General features: G+C 44.0%; 1 protein-coding gene across 12 annotated transcripts in view; it reads left to right on the plus strand.

Annotated features, from left to right (window-relative positions):
* Positions 1-19,681, plus strand: part of RYR1 (ryanodine receptor 1) — a 314,039-nt gene that overhangs the window by 99,632 nt on the left and 194,726 nt on the right. For all 12 annotated transcript variants that reach the window (XM_033954047.1, XM_033954059.1, XM_033954057.1 and 9 more), the window contains 5 exons: positions 196-422; positions 3,359-4,331; positions 6,361-6,561; positions 10,918-11,029; positions 12,548-12,694. In XM_033954047.1, coding sequence (XP_033809938.1) covers positions 196-422; positions 3,359-4,331; positions 6,361-6,561; positions 10,918-11,029; positions 12,548-12,694 — 1,660 coding nt within the window. The remainder of the gene's footprint in view (positions 1-195; positions 423-3,358; positions 4,332-6,360; positions 6,562-10,917; positions 11,030-12,547; positions 12,695-19,681) is intronic.

The following is a 19,681-nucleotide window of genomic DNA, read 5'->3' on the forward strand; positions in this document are numbered from 1 at the left end:
CTTGATCTTAACAGTAAATTGCAATCCCCTGCAATCTCTCTTTCCCTTCCCCACCTCTTCTGCCTCCTTTTCGCTCTTCTCCACTCACCTCCATTTTTTCTTCAACCTCATCCTTGTCCCTTCCCTTATTTCTCCCCTCCATATTTTTCTTTGTCCCACACCCTCCACATCTCCTCTGTTCTCTGCTTCATCCAGAACATCATGCCCATCTCAGCGGCCATGTTCCGCAGTGAGCGGAAAAATCCAGTGCCGCAGTGTCCACCACGGCTAGATGTGCAAATGTTGACTCCTGTGGTTTGGAGCCGTATGCCCAACGAATTCCTGCAGGTGGAAGCATCGCGAGTGAGCGAGCGGCATGGCTGGATGGTGGAATGCACCCAACCTCTTACCATGATGGCCCTGCACATCCCAGAGGAGAACAGGTGAGAGCAGCAGGGGGAGAATAAGTGTGTGGGAGTAGGGGTGGGGAGCATGCATGGCCCTCCCATTGCTACCTATTAGTGAGAATAGGTGATCACTGTGTGCATATACAGTAAAACCTTGGTTTGCGAGCATAATTTGTTCCGGAAACATCTTGTAATCCAAAATACTCGTATATCAAAGCATATTTCCCCATAAGAAATAAAGGAAACTCAGATGATTCGTTCCACAACCCCAAAACTTTAATACAAAATTCAAATTTCTGACCAACTGACTTTCCCGCCAAAATTTCAAATTGGTGGACTGCCCTGTTCCTGATCAGGTCAATGAACCCACTATTTCCAAAGTCACATTGTAGACTTCAGAGCATATCCTGAAGAAAGCCACAGCATGATGGCTGAAACATTGGTTTCTACCTGACGAAGGCACAGCAAGACCCGGAAACCTGCAACAAGCACTGACTTAATTTGTTTATTTTCTGTTTATTTGCTCGATTACACAGCAATTCATGTATGTGTCAAAGTGGTTTACATTCAAAAATTCCAAAAATAAGAGATAGAAAAGGAACAGATGGGATGGCTACAAACTAAGAACAGATCTTACCAATAGGCCCTGAAGAAGTAAGTCCTGAGGACTGACTTCAGTCTTGTCAAAGTATGTTCTAAGCCAGTGTTCTTCAACCACAGGTCCATGGACCAGTGCCGGTCCACAGAAATTTCCTGCCGGTCCACAGGGCCAGCACGTGCATCAGGCCCAAAACAGTGTTCTTCAACCGCCTGTCCACGGTGCGATTGATGTGGCGTTATCTTCAAACCAGCTCCCTCTTCCTCACTGATTCAGTGCACAAAGTCACGGACAGCAGCTTCTACGGGCATCCTGCACCTGAACTGGAAGCCTTCTCTCTGACGTTGCAATGTCAGGAGGGAAGGCTTCCAGATGAGGCACGGGACGTGAAAGGTGCAATTAGTACTATTATGGGGACGGGGTCTGGGGTGGAGATTGGGTAGAGATGGGGCGGGGTCTGGCCCACGACTAAGCCCAGTGTTCTTCAACTGCCGGTCCATGGACCGATGCCGGTCCACAGAATAATTCTTTTATTTTTGCTGGTCCATAGGTGTAAAATGGTTGAAAAACACTGTTCTAAGCAAAGATATTTAAGAAGAGCGGAACCAAAATATAGAAAAGAAGAGTCTCTTTAAACTATGCACATTGATCTTCGTGATCTTTCGTGGTGAATCCCCAGACTACATGATGAACCTAACAGAATTATACTTCTCCCTCCTTATTCATGGTTTCAGCACCCATGGTGTCGATTATTCGTGGGTTTTTGTGCCGAGACCTCCCCTAGTGAATCGACCTTACCTGGTGGTCTAGCAGTGATGCAGGGCAGGAGCGATCTTCCTACACTCCTGCCCTGTGCTGTGAGTTCCGTGGTCTCTGCCCCTAACCCCCGCGAATATGGAGGGAGGAGTGTATCAACAAACAAGAATTACAACTTGATAAGCAACCACCTAAGACTAAGATTCCCTAGCCCCAGAGGCATCAAATACAACACAATATACTCAATAATCTTTCCATAACTAGAAGCAAAATGGTGGAACTTTCTTCCAACATAACTACCGTAAGAACCTCCCCTTCCTACTAAAACTTCTGTAAAGATGTGAAAACCTATCTATTTACAAAATACTTCACACATTTTTAGTAGAGGTTGAAGCGATATCCCCAAAAATGATCCCACTCAATGAACACATAATCTAACTTCCTTCTATTGTGATGTCTTGATTCCCTATGCAAGACTGTAATTCCTAGCTATGACCTTTACCTAGCTATGATTTACCTGTAAATCACATAGAACTCCTCAAGGGGAATATTTCATGGGGAATATTAGCGATCCACAAAAATCAATGTAATGTAATTCCCAGTGAGCCTGGATGTGTATAGGAATAGATCGTAAATTGTCATTATAGGATGAAATTGGCTTGAGGAGATAAGTGGGGTTAGAAAACCAAACAGAGAAAGAGGACAACCAGTTTTTAAAACTTTAAATGTGATAACTAAGGGCCTGATATCTAGCCAATGGAGGTCAGTGTTTTGCTAACCATTGATGGCCAGTGATGGTCAGTGTTTTGCTAACCATTGATGGCCCAATACTGACCTGAATGGTCAGTATTGGGCCATGTCCATATTCCAGCATTGGGTCATGTCCATATTCCAGCATATTCCAGTCCATATTCCAGTTAAGTGCCAAATTCAACACTTAACGGGCCAGGAAGAACTGCATAAAGAAAGGACTGTGTTTTATATGTTCCCTTCTTAGCTGGTTAAGTACTGGAAATTTGACAAGAACAAAAACATTGTGGAGAGGATGATGTTCAAGATGCAGGCTTTATTAAAAGTACAATCCATTTCTGTGGAGCATCAAGGATCAATTTTTTGTTTGCGCTTAAGTACTGGAAATTGGCACTTAATCATCTAAGTGCCAACTTCGCCCCTGGAAAGCCCACAAAATAGCTAGTTTCAGCTTGGCCACTAACCAGGCATTTTCAGAGGCACTATCTGGCTAAGTGCTGATGAAAATTCTCGGTTAACCCCAGACAGGTGATTTAAAAGGTCAAGAGCTTCTCTCCAAAAGAGTCTCCCAAAGCAGTTTACAATACATTGACTAGAAAATGAGTATTCTTCAGTATTTTCCCTAACTGTTCTGGCAGGCTCACAATCTGTGGTATCTGGGGCAATGGCAGATTAAGTGACTTGCCCATAGTCACAAGGAGCAGGGTGGGATCAAACACGTAACCTCAGGGTGCTGAGGCAGCAGCTCTAACCACTAGGCCACTTCCTCTAGTTACCTGGCAGCCAATGATGGCTCACATTTATAGAATTACCTCATTAATTATCTCTCTTTCTGTCTCGGTCTTTCGTTTCTATCCCCTGTGGGCAGGTGCATCGATATCCTGGAGCTCTCAGAACATCAATATACGCTTACTTTCCACTACCACACGCTGAAGCTGTATTGTGCCGTTTGTGCACTGGGTAACAACCGGGTGGCACATGCACTCTGCAGCCATGTGGATGAATCACAGCTCCTGTACACCATTGAGAGCTGCCACCTTTCAGGTCTCTTGCGCTGCGGCTACTATGACCTGCTCATCAGTATCCATCTGGAGTCAGCCAAGCGGTCCCGCCTGACTATGAATAATGAATTCATTGTGCCCATGACAGATGAGACCAAGAGCATCCGGCTCTTCCCGGATGACGCACGGCTGCACGGACTGCCCGGTGTGGGTATGAGCACCTGCCTGCGTCCTCCACTGCACTTCTCCCACCCCAGCTTTGTCAGCATCAGCAGCGATCAGTACCAGCTTAGCCCTTACATCCCACTGGACGTGCTGAAGACCAAAGCCATCAACATGTTGACCGAGTCTGTGCAGGATGGGGGTCAACACACCCGAGATCCTGTGGGTGGTAGTGTGGAGTTCCAGTTTGTCCCAGTACTGAAGCTTATTTCCACTCTCCTCATCATGGGAGTCTTTGAAGATGAGGATGTGAAACACATCCTGAAGATGATTGAGCCCAACGTCTTTGGGGAACCCAAGGAGGAGGTGGCTGAGAAAGAGCCTGAAATGTCTGTTGAGGAAGAAAAGGAGAAGACTGAGGAAGAGCAGGAAGAAGAGAAAGGGGAGGAGGAAGAGAAGGAGGGGGAGCAGGAAGAGGAGCAGGAAGAGGAAGAGCAAGCTGAGGAAGAGGAGAGGGAGGTGGAGGAGCATAAGGCAGAGGCAGAGGCGCAAGAGAAGGCAGTGGAAGAAGCAGGAGAGAAAACAGTTGAGACCAAGGAGCAGGAGGCCAAGGAGGAAGAAGAAGAACTGGAGGAAGGCTTACTGCAAATGACTTTGCCAGAGTCCGTCAAGTTGCAGGTATGTTCAGGATAGGATTAACACCATCAATCCGCAACGGCATATAATAAACTTCAAAGTGCCTAATTTCTTCTAAGCAATCTTTTTTTTCTTCAGATAATACATTTCTAAGAACCTCTATGGTCTTCAGTTCCAGCCAACCACCAGCCAAATTATTTAAGGCTTGTTTCTTTTTCTGGCTTTTATTCATCATCAGACCTTAGTTTTTATTAAAGTGCTTGTGCTCTATACTCTATGTTTTGTGCAAATCAATAAACTTTTCTTATACAACTTTAAAACTTATGTATTTAGCTTTTTTGAACCTCAGGAAGGACCTTAAGGTTCAACAAGTTTCGACCGAAGGCTTTTTCAAGAATGGGTCCTCCCTTTTGTTTTGCTCCACAGCATCCCGACATGTGTTCTGTGTACAAAACAAAAGGGGGGACCCGTTCTTGAAAAAGCCTTCAGGCGAAACTTGTTGAACCTTAAGGTCCTTCCCGAGGTTCAAAAAAAAGAATGAAGAAATAGCTAAAGCTAAGTACATAAGTTTTAAAGTTGTATAAGAAAAGTTTATTGATTTGCACAAAACAGAATATAGAGCACAAGCACTTTTAAAAAAACTAAGGTCTGATGATGAATAAAAGCCAGAAAGAGAAACAAGTCTTAAATAATTTGGTCTCACTTTAAATGTGCCTGTCTTAATTTTTAAGATTCTATTTGGCATATGGTCTCCACTTGTACCACTTTCCTGGAATTCTCAAAGACTGGGTCTGGTAAGGACTATGCAAAAAACGTAAGCTTTCTTTTCCATCACTTAAAGGTATGGCAAACTAGGGAAATCTTATTCATGTAAACTAAAAGAGATATGGAACAATATTCCCTTAAGGTTAAGAGAATTAGGTTCACTTCAGTCCTTTCACAAAAATTTGAAATCTTGGTTATTTTCAAAATTGTTTTTTTCATTTCTCTTTAATTTATTGTAAACCGAGTCGAGCTTTATTATATGAAGATGGCCCGGTGTATAAATTCAAATTTTAGTTTAGTTTAGGGAGGCCCTCTCGGATGGCAGGTTTTAGGTAAGTCAGTTACTATCAAGAAGAGGGAAGGGAACGGAGGGAAACACCCCCCCCCCCCATTATAGAGGAACCAGGCTTTTTCCCTCTTTTTTAGGGAAAAAGTTCAGTTTCCTCTGTAATGTGTGGGGGGGGGGTTCCCCCCCACACCCCAATGGCAGCGCCAACACTACTAAGTTAAGTGAGGGGCTTCCCACACACACACACCCTCGGAGCACCCTCAGAGTGCTTTCAAATTGAGCTTAAATCCGGCACACTGATGTCCTGTGTGCGATTGTTGGCCTGACTTTGCAGTTTTAATGCATTACCACTTAGCAGCTCTGCAGTTAATCCTGCCTTGGATGTGTTCCTCAGTCATGGGGTGTAAACCTTTTGAATAGGATGACTAGGGTGGCTCCGTTTCTTAGGACAGGTTGAACCAATCCTGATTTTATACCCTCCTTTCCACCCGTCCCCCTCCCTAAGAGAAGCAGGAGCTATAGGGCTCAGCATATGAGGGCTGTGTCTTATTCCAAAGGTAAATGTCAGAATCCAAAGTGTCTCAAACAGGTGACCTTGGCAGGAAGAGACTGGGAGCCGTCAATGCAACAGGAACAAACAAACAAAAAAAAAGAGCCCCAAAATTCCACAGTCAAAAGATGGAAGTCCAGGCACAAAAGAAGAAAAGACTGTGGAAACCATTGATCTTGACAAGGCGTTTATTTGGAATAAATAAAATTAAATAATCTTCACTTCCTGAATGACAGACCTATGATGGGTCCGCATCACATCATGTGTCAGTCATTTATGAAGCGGATCCACATCACATCATATGTCAGTCATTCATGAAGCGGAGATTTTTTTATTCCAAATAAATGCCTTATCAAGATCATTGGTTTCCACAGCTGTCAACGTAAGCCATGAAAAGAGTATATTCTGTTGTGCTGCTCTCCTTGTGAAACCCTGTCGCTCTCCTTTCTGTCTTCCCTCCACTACAGATGTGTAACCTTCTCCAGTACTTCTGCGATCGAGAGCTCCAGCACCGTGTGGAAGCCCTGATTGCATTCTCAGAGCGTTACATGGACTCTCTCCAGACCAACCAGAGGGCGCGATACAAGGAGCTGATGCAAGCTATCACCATGTCTGCGGCTGAGACAGCGCGGAGGACCCGGGAGTTCCGCTCCCCGCCCCAGGAGCAGGTGAAGTAGTTCAGGATAGCATGCGCTTTCCGGTATGGGTGTGTCTAGCTCCTGGTGGGATGGGAAATGGTAGTGCATATATGGGATGAGGGTCTCTGCGTGGCATTGATAGAGAAGGTGGGGAGGGGCAGTGGTAGCTGGAGGGTATGTACAAAGGGGCTATGGTGAGTTGGGGATAGGTGTGGGGGGAAGACTGAGGCACATTGATGGGGATGGACGATGGTAAAACCTCTGCTCTGCTAGTATTGCCTGGTGAGCCTTGCCAGTCTCACTGGTTTCACTAGTAGTAAGCACGTGGAGGGTAGGGGGTCCTGCACCAGTACTTCGGTTTTCCACCTACTCCCCACGTGTGATGTCAGGGTCATAGAAGGTCAGATAGATGGATTAATAGGGGGGAGGGGTCCCATAAATTGCAGTTGTTAGAGGATTCATTAAAACAAAAAGTTGTCACAAAAGAAATGAGAGTTAATATTCAGTGTGGGAAAGTGCAGAGTTATAAGAATAGCCTTACTGGGTCAGACCAATGGTCCATCAAGCCCAGTAGCCCATTCTCATGGTAGCCAATCCAGGTCACTAGTACCTAGCCAAAACCCAAGGAGTAGCAACATTCCATGCTACCAATCCAGGGCAAGCAGTGGCTTCTCCCCTGTTTTTGTCAATAACAGACTATGGACTTTTCCTCCAGGAACTTGTCCAAACCTTTCTTAAAACCAGCTACTCTATCCGCTCTTACCACAACCTCTGGCAATGCTTTCCAGAGCTTAACTTATTCTCTGAGTGAGAAAAAATTTCCTCCTATTGGTTTTAAAAGTATTTCCCTGTAACTTCATCGAATGTCCCCCTAGTCTTTCTGACGGAGTGAAAAACGAGAACGAGAGCCTGTAAAACTCCATCCCCTCTGCTCATTCTGGGGTTTCCCACCTGCAGCGCATGCAGGTGGGTTTAGTCTGCCACTTGCTCTCTGTGCTGCTTTCTTTCAAGTTTTAAGTTTTCAAAGTTTTTATTAAAATTTGATAAAATCGCTCATCCGCTTTCTAAGCGAGATACAACTTAAAGGTAAACAGGGGAGGCAAATGTAAAATAAAAATAAAACACGCCAACACAACACTTTAAAAAGAGAAAAAACAAAGAAATTCAAATGGCGTAACTAATCAAAGGCAACTGTTACATGACTTAGCGAAACAAAAAGTGAAGAGGAGGAGAAATATATTTGAAAAAGGATAGAAAACGCGTAAAATGCTTGAGTACCTGATTGTAAAAACCGCTTAGATAACCTTGATAGGCGGTATATAAAATCCTAATAAACTTGAAACTTAAGGAAAAAACAACGGGGGGGGACACTTAAACTTGCTTCTTTGAAAGAGATTTTAGATTGTAAGCTCTTTCAAGCAGGGGCTTTTTTCTTCATTGTGACTCTGTACAGCGCTGCGTGCGTCTGGTAGCACTATAGAAATAATTAATAGTAGTAGTGTGAAGAGTTTCAGTCTTTGGGAAGCAGAGCTGAGTCTGTGATGTCATAATGCCTCATTCTACCAATAAGAGCCAACCTCATCAGTGATGTCACAATGGCTCAATTGTCCTGTATTCCTCGCTGCCCTCCAACCCAGCCAGCAGATTAACCCTTCCCCTTAACTGTATCCATGACATCCTGTTTGTCTGTCTTGGCTGTTTAGATTGTAAGCTCTTTCGAGCAGGGACTATTTTCTTCTTCTGTGTGACTCTGTACAGCGCTGCGTATGTCTGATAGCGCTATAGAAATAATTCATAGTAGTAGTAGTGTGAAGAGTTTCAGTCTTTGGGAAGCAGAGCTGAGTTTGTGATGTCATAATGCCTCATTCTACCAATAAGCCAACCTCATCAGTGATGTCACAATGGCTAGATTGTCCTGTACTCCTCTCTGCCCTCCAACCCAGCCAGAAGATTAACCCTTCCCCTTAACTGTATCCATGACATCTTGTTTGTCTGTCTTGCCTGTTTAGATCAGTGGTCTCGAACTCAAACCCTTTGCAGGGCCACATTTTGGTTTGTAGGTACTTGGAGAGCTTTAGAAAAAATAGTTAATGTCTTATTAAAGAAACTAGTCTTTAAGCCCGTTACATTAACGGGTGCTGGAATATATGTCTGTCTGTCTGTCTTTCTTTCTGTCTCTCTCTCTCTCCCGCTGTCTCTCTCTCTCTCTCCTTGGCTCCCTTTTTCTCTGTCTGTCTTTCTGTCCCTCTCCCTGCCCCTGTGTCTTTCTTCCTTTCTGTCTGTCTCCCTCCCTCCTGCTGTCTGTCAGTCATTCTTTGCCTCCATTTCCCTGTGCAGCAGCATTTCCATTCCACTTCCCTGTGGAGCAGCAACAGCAACAGCATTTCCCTCCCCCCCCCCCCCCGACTTCCCTGTGCAGAAGCAGTGGTATTTGGCTTCCCCTACAGGTCCCTGTGCAGCAGTTGCAGCATTTCCCCCACCCCTTCCCTTCTCTTACCGCGATCTGGCCTGCCCCGTTAGGCCCCTCCCCCGCGTTGTGGCCTGCTGCGATCTGGCTGCTCTGTTCGGCTCCTCTCCCTTCCCTTCCCGTGGTCTAGCCTGCTCCATGGCCCCCCCTTTTCTTATAGCGTTCCCCACAGGCAGGCTGGCCCAGCTTTTTCCTTGCGGTTCGAGTCCTCTTCTTTGTCGGCCCCCCCTTCCCTTCATGTCTGTCTGTCTGGGTATTTTTTTTATTTGTCTCTCTCTCCTTACATGCTGCCTGTCTGTCATTTTTTCTGTCTGTAAATGTCCCTGTGCTTCCTTCCTATGTCCTTAGTGCCCCTTCCTATGTCCATAGTGCCCATTTCTATGTCCTTAGTGCCCCCAGTGCCTCCTTCCTCCCCCCCTCCGATGCCAGCCTGCCTTCCATTGAAAATCCCCCACCCCCTCCGTTGCCTCCCATCCCCCTTCCACTGAAACCCCCCATGCCAGCCTGCCTGCCTCCCATCCCCCTGAGCAGCATATTTCCATGGAACCCCCCCCGATGCCATCCTGCGTGCCTGCCTTCCATTGAACCCCCCATCCCCCCTCCAATGCCAGCCTGCCTGCCTCCCATCCCCCTTCCAGCGAAACCCCCCCCATGCCAGTCTGCCTGCCTGCCTCCCATCCCCCTGAGCAGCATGTTTTCATGGAACCCCCCCATGCCATCCTGCCTGTCTGCCTTCCATTGAACCCCCCCACCCCTCCTCCGATGCCTGCCTGCCTGCCTCCCATTCCCCTTCCACTGAACCTCCCCCCCTCCGATGCCTGCCTGACTCCCTCCCCGACTCCTCCCCCCCCCCCCCCCGCCGACCCTCCCCGGCACAACTGAAACCCCCGTTGACCCTCCCACCGCTACAGGGCTGACAAACCCGGCAGGAGCAGCAGCGTCCCAGGCACACTAAATGCTGCTTCGGGTCTTCTACTGGCCTAATTTCCTCTGCCGCATCCCTGATGACGTCATCAGGGACACGGCAGAGGAAATTAGGCCATTATAAGACCCGAAGCAGCGTTTAGTGTGCCTGGGACGCTGGTGCTCCTGCCAGGTTTGTCAGCCTTGTAGCAGTCGGAGGGTCAACGGGGGTTTCAGTTGTGTCGGGTAGGGTCGTCGGGGGGAGGGGGGGGTGAGTTGCGGCGTTGAAAGACGGTTCAGTTGAAAGACGGTTCAGTTTTTCGGGCTGGCCTGCTCCCTGCTGCTCCTTGCCGTATTGTATTTTTTAGTTGAAAGACGCGGCGTCTTTCAAACGCTGCGTCTTTCAACTAAAAAATACAATACGGCAAGGAGCAGCAGGGAGCAGGGCAGACCGAAAAACTGAACCGTAAGCCGCGCATGCGCAGTACCTTCGGGTCGCTACAGCTCACGGAAAACCGGCGCACGCATAGGAAGTGCGCATGCGCGGCTTACCATTTTATTATATTAGATGACAATTTTACATGAGGAGTTCAGGCGAGGCTTAGATGTTGAAAGCATCCTTAAAATAATAGCTCTTAAGTAGGCCTTTTGAAACGGTTTAGATTCTCTTCCTCTCTTACTGAGGCAGGGAGCAGATTCCACATCTGTGGGGCGACTACTGAAAAAAATGTCATGTCTTTTAGTGCCTATTATTCTCAGAGAGGTTACAGTGAGTAACTTACAGTCAGAAGATCTAAGGGTGCGGGACGGCTCATATGGGATCAAATATTTGTCTATAAATTGAGGCGATTTTGTTGGCATCGTTTTGAAAGTTAGTAAAGATATTGTGCATGAAATCTGATGTTTTCTTGGCAACAGAGCAAAGGGGGTTACACGATCCTGTGTGTCTCTGCCTCTCCGTTCCTCTCGCCTGCTTTTCCTCTTGACATTCCTCTGCCTCTCTCCCCTTTCTGCAGATTAACATGCTGCTAAACTTTAAGAGTGTGCAGGAGGATGAGGAGTGTCCCGTTCCTGAAGAGGTCCGAGACGAGCTTATTGAGTTTCACACCGACCTATTGGCTCACTGTGGTAAGGCACTATTGCTGCTGTATCTTCATCCTGAGACACCCACACCCACTTGGACACAAACATACACATCTCCGAATACAATTCGAACTCATCTTACTGACCTACAAATTCACTCACTCGGCTGCCCCTCACTATCTCTCTTTCGCTTATCTTCCCCTATGATCTCTCCCCCCCTCCCCCGAGCTCTGCTCAGCTGGTAAGTCCCTCCTATCTGTGCCCTTCTCTTCAGCTGCCAACTCCAGACTCCGTCCCTTCCGCCTTGCGGCGCCGTATGCCTGGAACGAGCTGCCTGAATCCCTACGGCGGGCTCCGTCTCTGGCAGTGTTCAAGGCCCAGTTAAAAGCCCACCTCTTTGAGAGTGCTTTTAACTCCTAACTCCTCTCACCTTGGGTTCTGCATCCCCAACCCAATATGTCATGTCTATCTGTCCAAGTTAGACTGTAAGCTCTTCCAAGCAGGGAGCGTCTATAAATGTCAAAACGTACAGCGATGCGTACGCCTTTCAGCGCCATATAAGTGATAAATAGTAGTAATCTCTTAATGCTGAGCCCCCAACATGACATGAGCTGAGCTCTCCCACAGTGCTCCCTCCTCACAGCTGCTGATACAAAACTTAATTTTCATGATCATATTAGTACTATAGTTAAATCTACATTCTACAGATTACGTAGGATACGATCTATTGCAAAATTTCTTTGTCCGAAATCAATAAACATTCTCATTCATTCTTTAGTAATATCTAAATTGGATTATTGTAATGCCCTTTTTAAGGGGATATCACTAAATGAAATTAAACGACTTCAAATTATTCAGAACGTATCCATTAAGCTCATCACTAAGTCTAGAAAATATGACCATGTTACACCCCTTTTGATAGATGCACATTGGCTCCCAGTTAATCATCGAATAACGTATAAACTCTGTCTGCTAGTTTTTAAGTCTCTTCTCTATAAGACCCCTGCATTCATATTTAAACATTTAATACCTTATCATTCAAACAGAACCCTGAGGTCTAATGAGCAAAACTTATTAACCATTCCATCACTTAAGATTATTAATACCAGACGTCAGTTTATTTTTTCTGTAACTGCTCCCCAAACTTGGAACGATCTCCCCATTTATCTACAGAATGAGCAAGATCTAGGAAAATTTAAAAGTAATCTAAAAACATTTCTTTTTAAAGATGCTTTTAATATTTAATTAAACAGTTCTTAAACTAGTGATTATATTTTACTGTGTTATGCTATGTGTTTTGATTCCCCTAATGTATTTTTCCTTTGTTTTGCTTTTCTTTATTAATTGTATTTCAAACCCTTATCTTACCCTATGTAATGAGTATAAGTACTATGTATTAGTTTTTCCACCCGTGGTATTATTTAAAGTCTGTATTGTATTGTCTCTATTTGACTATATTTTAATATGTTCATCGCTTAGAATTTGATTAAGCGATCAATCAAGAAAAATAATAAACTTGAAACTTAAGATTTGAATTTTTCATCCCTTGCATCCTTTTCACAGGGATTCAGATTGAGGCTGAAGAGGAAGAGGAGGAAAAAGACACAACCTTGCGAGGCCGCTTCATGAATCTCCTGGATAAAATGAAGCAGTTAAGAGGCAAGAAGGAGGAGGAAGAGGAACCTGAGCCTGAGGAGGAGCCCAAACCTCGTGAGTAACCCTGGTGGCGAAAGGATAAATCCTCATGAATTTGGTACCTTCAGGGTTGTAAAGAATATGAAAGCTTCATTGCCTGCTGACGTTTGAGAGAAAGGAACAGGGATAAAGGGAGATGAGTGATGTCCCCTTGGCAGTGATATCTCTGAGGTAACAGACCGACCTTTGGCAATTAAGATTAATTGTGTCACTATTTAAATGGACTCTTCCACATATCAGCGGACACTTTGGAGGCAACTCTATAACTGGGATACTTTAATTTAGGAACCTAGATGCTGAATGCTGAAAAGTCTGTAATGGAATCTGGGTGGCAAAATTCTGTGATTTATTTATTTATTTAATTCGATTTCTATCCCGTCCTCCCGGGAGCTCGGAACGGGTTACAAGCAAACATTCACAGTAGGTTACGTTGGATAGTACATTTGATAATACAGTAACTTAAGGACAAGCCTGGAGGTAGGGACATTCATAGAAAATTCCAGGCCTACATTTAGACACGTGGGCCATGTCAATAGCAGGCATAATACATAATTAAAACTGCCTGAGACAAAGCCGGGCTGGCAGTCGCGTGGACGGACATCAGCGCGCCAGTTTTAAACTCGATTTGAAAGCGCTCCGAGGGGGGTTGTGGGGTGGGGGGGAACCACCGCACTTAACTTAGTAGTGTTGGCGATGCTGTTGGGGGGCAGGAACCCTCCATTATGGAGGAAACAGGCTTTTTCCCTATTTTTAGGGAAATAGTTCAGCTTTCTCTGTAATGTGGGAGGCAACACCAACACTACTAAGTTGAGTGGGGGAGGTGCCGTTCCCCCCCTTCAGAGCGCTTTCAGATTGAGTTTATATCCGGCGCGCTGATGTCTGGCGCGTGATTGTTGGCCCGGCTTTGCACGCGATTGTCTCCCGCAGGCATAGGTGGGTGTACCTAAATGAGCAAGTTTAGTATGTAATTTATAGTGTTCTATAAGTAATGCCCATAAATGTTGTCCCCGCCCCACCCTTGCTCCTCCCCTGGGAATGCCCCCTACCATTTAAACATTGAGTAAGTTGTGTGCATTCAGTTAGCACTTAAACGTGTAGCTGTTAGTATTCTATAGATTTATGCTTGCAATCAGCTTGGAAATTTAAGTGCAATTCTATAACTGGGTCCCTCCGTTTAGGTACCTCAAGGAGCTCATATAATGGAACCTAGATGACTAAGGCCCTCTTATACTAAGGTGCGCTAATCGATTTAGTGCGCGCTAAACGCTAACATGTGCATTTTAGTCTATGGACACGTTAGCGTTTACCGTGCGCTAATCAGTTAGCGCACCTTCTTAAAAGAGGGAGGTAAGTTCTGTTGTAGAATGGAAGGGTAGCCCAGTTATATGCTGGTGCGTGTGCGCCTAACTGCAGCTGGTGCGTGGAGACCTAAATGCTGCAGAAGTGGAAGTCCCGCCTGTGTCCATCCCATGAGTCTTCCCTGTGTGCGCCCCTCACCCCTTGCAAATATCTGTTAGGCAAATGAGGAAGTATGGCTGGCAGACAGACACGGAGCCTTCACAGACACAGGCAGTGGAAACCAGAAGAAAAGTTCTCGTGAACCAAAAGATAGCACCATATGATTTCCGTACTGTAGTCCAGGCCATGGTTTTGTCGAGACTCGATTACTGCAATGCCCTGTACCTTGGAATAACAAAAGTAAGATGGTAGAGCATTGGTGATTATACAAAATGCAGCAGCAGGATTGATAACGGGATTGTCTAAATAGGATCGCATTTTGCCACATCTCCAACAATTGCATTGGCTACCAGTCGCCTTCAGAGTAAAGCAGTAATGATTTGTCATCAATTCTTGTATGGAAACATTCCAGAATTGTTTAAAAATAATATACTTAGCTATACATATACCAAAAAGATCATTGTACTCTGAGAATCTAGCTTTACTGAAGACGACTGTGAATCCAAGGCTTGTCAAGACTGATAAAATAACTTTTTGTTGTTCAGGAGTTAAGCTATGAAACTCCTTGAGGGTCAGATACAAAACTGCCGTGAAAAGGCCATGTTTAGAAAACTATTTGAGACGCCGTTATTTGTAGATGCCTTTTTCTAGCCAATAATTTTCCTCTCTGGCAGGGTTGATGAATTATTCATGATCTGTACTATACTAGCTATGGTATTATTTTGTAGACATGATATCTGAGGATTGTTTGTATGTTTATTTTATCATGGTTTTGTTTTAAGATGATGTAAACCGTTTAGTTTTAAACGGTATAGAAATTTTAAAAAATAAATAGCTAACCAGAGCAGATATTGTGATGTCATAATGCCTCAGTTCACCAATGCCTAAGAGCCAGCCTCATCAGTGATGTCACAATGGCTTGATTGCCCTGTACTTTGCTCACTTTTATGACATATAGTAATGATTTCAATTTCTAGAGACAAATGTTTTTCTTTAATTAAAGGGGGAAGTTATCCATGTGGGCTACCTTTAAAACGTATTATTGTACTGTTAACCCTATTATTAGTAAATAGGTCTCATTGCATAAAACAGTACATGTTAGCGGTAAAATAGCCAGACTTAGCAGTAGCCCATGTTAATAATAATAGTTTATTTTTATATACCGCCAAACCATCAGTTCATGGCGGTTTACACAATAATAATTACACTAGGCAATTAGAAATACAAAGCCATATAACAATTATTATAAATGAAAATAACACAGTTCAGAATAAAATGCTAAATAGCAAAATACAGCCCTATAAAAAGATAGTAATTACACAATACAAGTTGATTATACTAAAATAAATAAAAATAGTCTGTAGAATTGTTTAAACGAATGAGCATAAGATAGTAGAAACTGACTACGATAACAAATTTAAGAATAAAATCAATATTGTGTTTTGTATTGTTTAAATAGATAAAGTTTTAAGATCTTTCCGAAATTGCTAATAGGTAAGGGATGGGGAATTGACAGCATTCAGACATGAATTCATTACTCCTGCTTGGAATGCCAAGGTCCTATCCCCAAATTTTTTATAACAGCATGTTTTTACTGAAGGAAAATGAAACCAATCGGATCTGCAACTGTTTTTCTTAATAGTAAGAAAGCTAAAATGGGAAGAAAGATAAGATGGTGCTAGACTAGGGGTAGGCAATTCCGGTCCTTGAGAGCCGGAGCCAGGTCAGATTTTCAGGATATCCACAATAAATATGCATGAGATAGATTTGCATCTCAAGGAGCCAGTGCATGCAAATCCTTCTCGTACATATTCATTGTGCATATCCTGAAAACCTGACCTGGCTCCAGCTCTTGAGGACCGGAATTACCTAACCCTGTGCTAGACCAAATAAAACTTTAAAACAAATGCAACCAAATTTGAATAACACTCTAGCCTCAAACGGCAACCAGTGGAGCTTTTGATAATATAAACTAATATGATCGTGTTTTTTCAAATTAAAAATCAAATGAATTGCTGTATTTTATATTATTCTTAATCGACTGATTGTTTTTTTTGTATGAGTCCAAGTAAATAACATTACAGTAGTCCAATATTGAAAGAACTGACGATTGAACCAAAATTTTAAATGATATAAAATCAAAATATTTTCTAATAGTACGCAACTTCCAAAGAACAATAAAGCATCTTTTAACCAATAAATCTGTATGGGCCTTGAATGATAAAGAGCGGTCTAATGTAACACCTAATATTTTTAAGGTGGGAACGTCTCCCCTTAATTAAAGAAAAGAGAAATGTCTCCAGAAAATGAAATTACTGCTATATGTAATAAAAGTGAGCCAAGTATAGGGCAGTCAAGTTATTGTGACATCACTGAGGTTGGCTACAAGGCATTGGTGGAATGAGGCATTCCAGTGCAAAGGTAACAGTAATCTGGACTATAGGCTTATCTCTATGCTCATGGGAAACTTGCAGAAGTAATCAAACAGATTCTTTAGCTCCATTTCCTTGTGTCACTGGGCAGTGCCCTTCTCTCTCAGTTTATCCTTCTGAAAGCAGGTTGCAAAGATGTCTTTTCTTCTGCTCTGCATCTGGTTTATTATTTTGGTTTTTTTTTATCTGATTCTGTGAGGCTTTCCAGTGCCCAAGAGGTCCCCAATATTTCTGGAGACAACTCTGCCTGGGAGAAGATGCAATAAGGATGCCCATTTCCTCCTACCACTGAAGTCCCACCCCTGCACCAAGCATCCCCTCCAAACATCCCCTATCCTCCCCCTTTCCCCCACAATAAAAGACAGGAGGGATGCCTACAACCTCCTGCCACCAGAGATTCCCCGAATCCCCCTCCATACCTTTCAAGGAAGTTGGGAGCAGGAGGGATGCTCAGTCACTCCTACTCCAAGGCCTGCTTGTCCAAAATGGCAGGCCTTCCCCTCCCCTAGTGCATCATGTGATGCATGGGGAGAGGGCAAAGGTCCTGATTGGCTCAGATGTGGGAGATCCATTAAATCCTTAGGTATCTGAGCCAATCAGGTCCTTAGGCTCCGGAAGATAAAGAAGCAGATTGTGAATGTATACTCACTTGACCAATATCGGCAGTAAGCATCAAAGGAACACAATGATGGTTCAAGAGCCCTTTGACAGGAACAGTTGAAACTGTCTTCACCTTTTTTTCCCCATTTTCAACAGAAATTTCCACAGTTCAGCTTGCTCTCCTTCAGGCTCTGAAGGGGCTCCAAAGAGGCGTGTCCTGCCCCTTTGGACACATGCCCGAGGATATGTATCTGCGGGCCATGTTCCACAACTTCATCCAGCTCCTGATGTCGGCTGCTGGCTGTGAAGAGTGCTTGTTGATGGAATACAAAAGATCCCGCAGCCCTCCAAACTCCGCGGCTAGATGACCTTTTAATAGGTCTAGCAGGACCTCTTCCTCCAGCTACTGACGTCAGCTGCTGGCCGCAGAGAGTGCCTACTGATGGAATACAAAAGAGCCCGCTGGCTCAAGGAAGCCCTCTGAAGGATTCTCTTTTAACTCTAATTGCTTCCATCACCTCACTTGTTAACCATGCTGGCTTCCGTTTGGTCTTCCTTCCTCCTTTTTTAATACATGGAATATATCTAGTCTGAGCTTCCAGGATGGTATTTTTTTGACCTTTGCAGCTGCTCCTCTAAATTTGTTTTTTACCATTCTCCTCATGTTATCATAGCCTCCTTTTTATTAAAAGTTAAATGCTATTGTATTGGTTTTTTATGTGAATTTATTTCAAGGATTATATCAAATCTGATCATGTTATGATAATTGTTATCAAGCGGCCCCAGCACCATTACCTCCTGCACCAATTCATGCGCTTCACTAAGAACTAGGTCTAGAACTGCTTTGCCTCTTGTTGGTTCCTGAACCAGCTGTTCCATAAAGCAGTCCTTGATATCATCAAGGAATGTTATCTCCCTAGCATGCCCTGATGTTACTTTTACCCAGTCAATATCAGGACAGTTGAAATAATCATTATTATTGTGCTACCCAATTTGTTAGTACTAGTTGCACTCTGATAGGTAGGTTGTTATCTTCCACTGTGGTTATGGTATGTTTTCATTTGATTAGAGCAGAACAGAGTTGACTGTGTTGGGCGTTCCCCATGTCCTCCTTGTTATTTCTCCTATTTAGAAGTTATCCATTGCTTTGGTACAAACTGAGGGATAAGGGCACCGCCCAGTGACACAATGAAACAGAGCTGAAGAATCTGTTTGATGCCTTTTGCAGGTTTCCTGCAAGTATGAGGATAAAACCTATAGTCCAGACTACTGTACCCGTTTACTGAAAAGACGATTATCAAGGTAAGAACCTAATCTGCCCTTATGACATCACAATATCAGCTCTGGTTATTAGAGACTGAAGCTCTTCACACTAAAGGAGGTAAGTTATCAACATGGACTACCGTTAAGACATGTCATTTTAACACTAACTTGTGCTATATGAGCACAGAATCCCATATTATGCAATGAAACCATGTTTACTGATATCTGGAGTTAACAGTAAAATAACATGTCTAAACAGTAGCTCTCGTTGATTCCCAACAGTAAAATAACATGTCTAAACAGTAGCTCTCGTTGATTCCCCCCCCTTAATTAAAGAAAAGAGCAATGTCTCTAAACATCAAAATCACTGCTCTGTGTAATAAAAGTAAGACAGGTAAAGGACAGTCGAGTCATTGTGATATCACTGATGAGGCTAACCCTTAGGCATTGGTGGTATGAGGCATTATGACATCACAGTATCAGTTCTGGTTCTTAGAGACTTAAACTCTTCACACTTAGAGTGGGGAGGGGGTGGATTATCAACATGGTCTACTGTTAAAACATACTATTTTACTCTTAACCCCAACTATTAGTAACTAGGTCTCATTGTTTTAAATGGGACCTGTGCTAAAATAGCACAAAAAATGGGAAAATAATCCTTCATAAAGGTAGCTCGTGTTGATAACTTCCCCTCTAAATAAATTAAAATAAAGCCAAATTTCACCCCTGCACTTGTGTGTTCAGGAATTGCCCTGTTGTTGTGCTGAGGGAAATGGGGCTGAAGACACCTGTCTGTCACCCTGATGAGTGCCTACAGCTGCTGCTTACATTCTTGGGGATCATTGCTCTTTGCTAATACCACATTCCCAAGGAGATCCAGGTACAAGCTCAGATAGCAAGGACTTGGCAAGTTCTGTAGGTCATGCAGCTCCTCAACCGATTTCATAAATCACTGTTTCTCCGTATGCCTGGGTTCTAATCCCACCTTGGCCAGTGACCATCTTTGTGACCTCAGTTTCTAGCCAGGTGATTGGATCAAAGTAGCAATAATTGTTAAGGTCAATTGTGAAAATGATTTCACTGGTCAGAGGAGGCTCTGTGCTGGTTAAATGACTCGGACTGGCCCTAAAGCAACAGAGGAGTGCCACTCAGTACCTGCTCTGATTATCATGGCACTCTCTGGGTAGTACCAGGGCAAAGTCATTGCACCCAGAAAGTATCTGGGTACTTCTGATATTAAGTGCTAGTG

Source organism: Geotrypetes seraphini, chromosome 8, assembly GCF_902459505.1.
Source record: "Geotrypetes seraphini chromosome 8, aGeoSer1.1, whole genome shotgun sequence".
Lineage (NCBI taxonomy): Eukaryota > Metazoa > Chordata > Amphibia > Gymnophiona > Dermophiidae > Geotrypetes > Geotrypetes seraphini.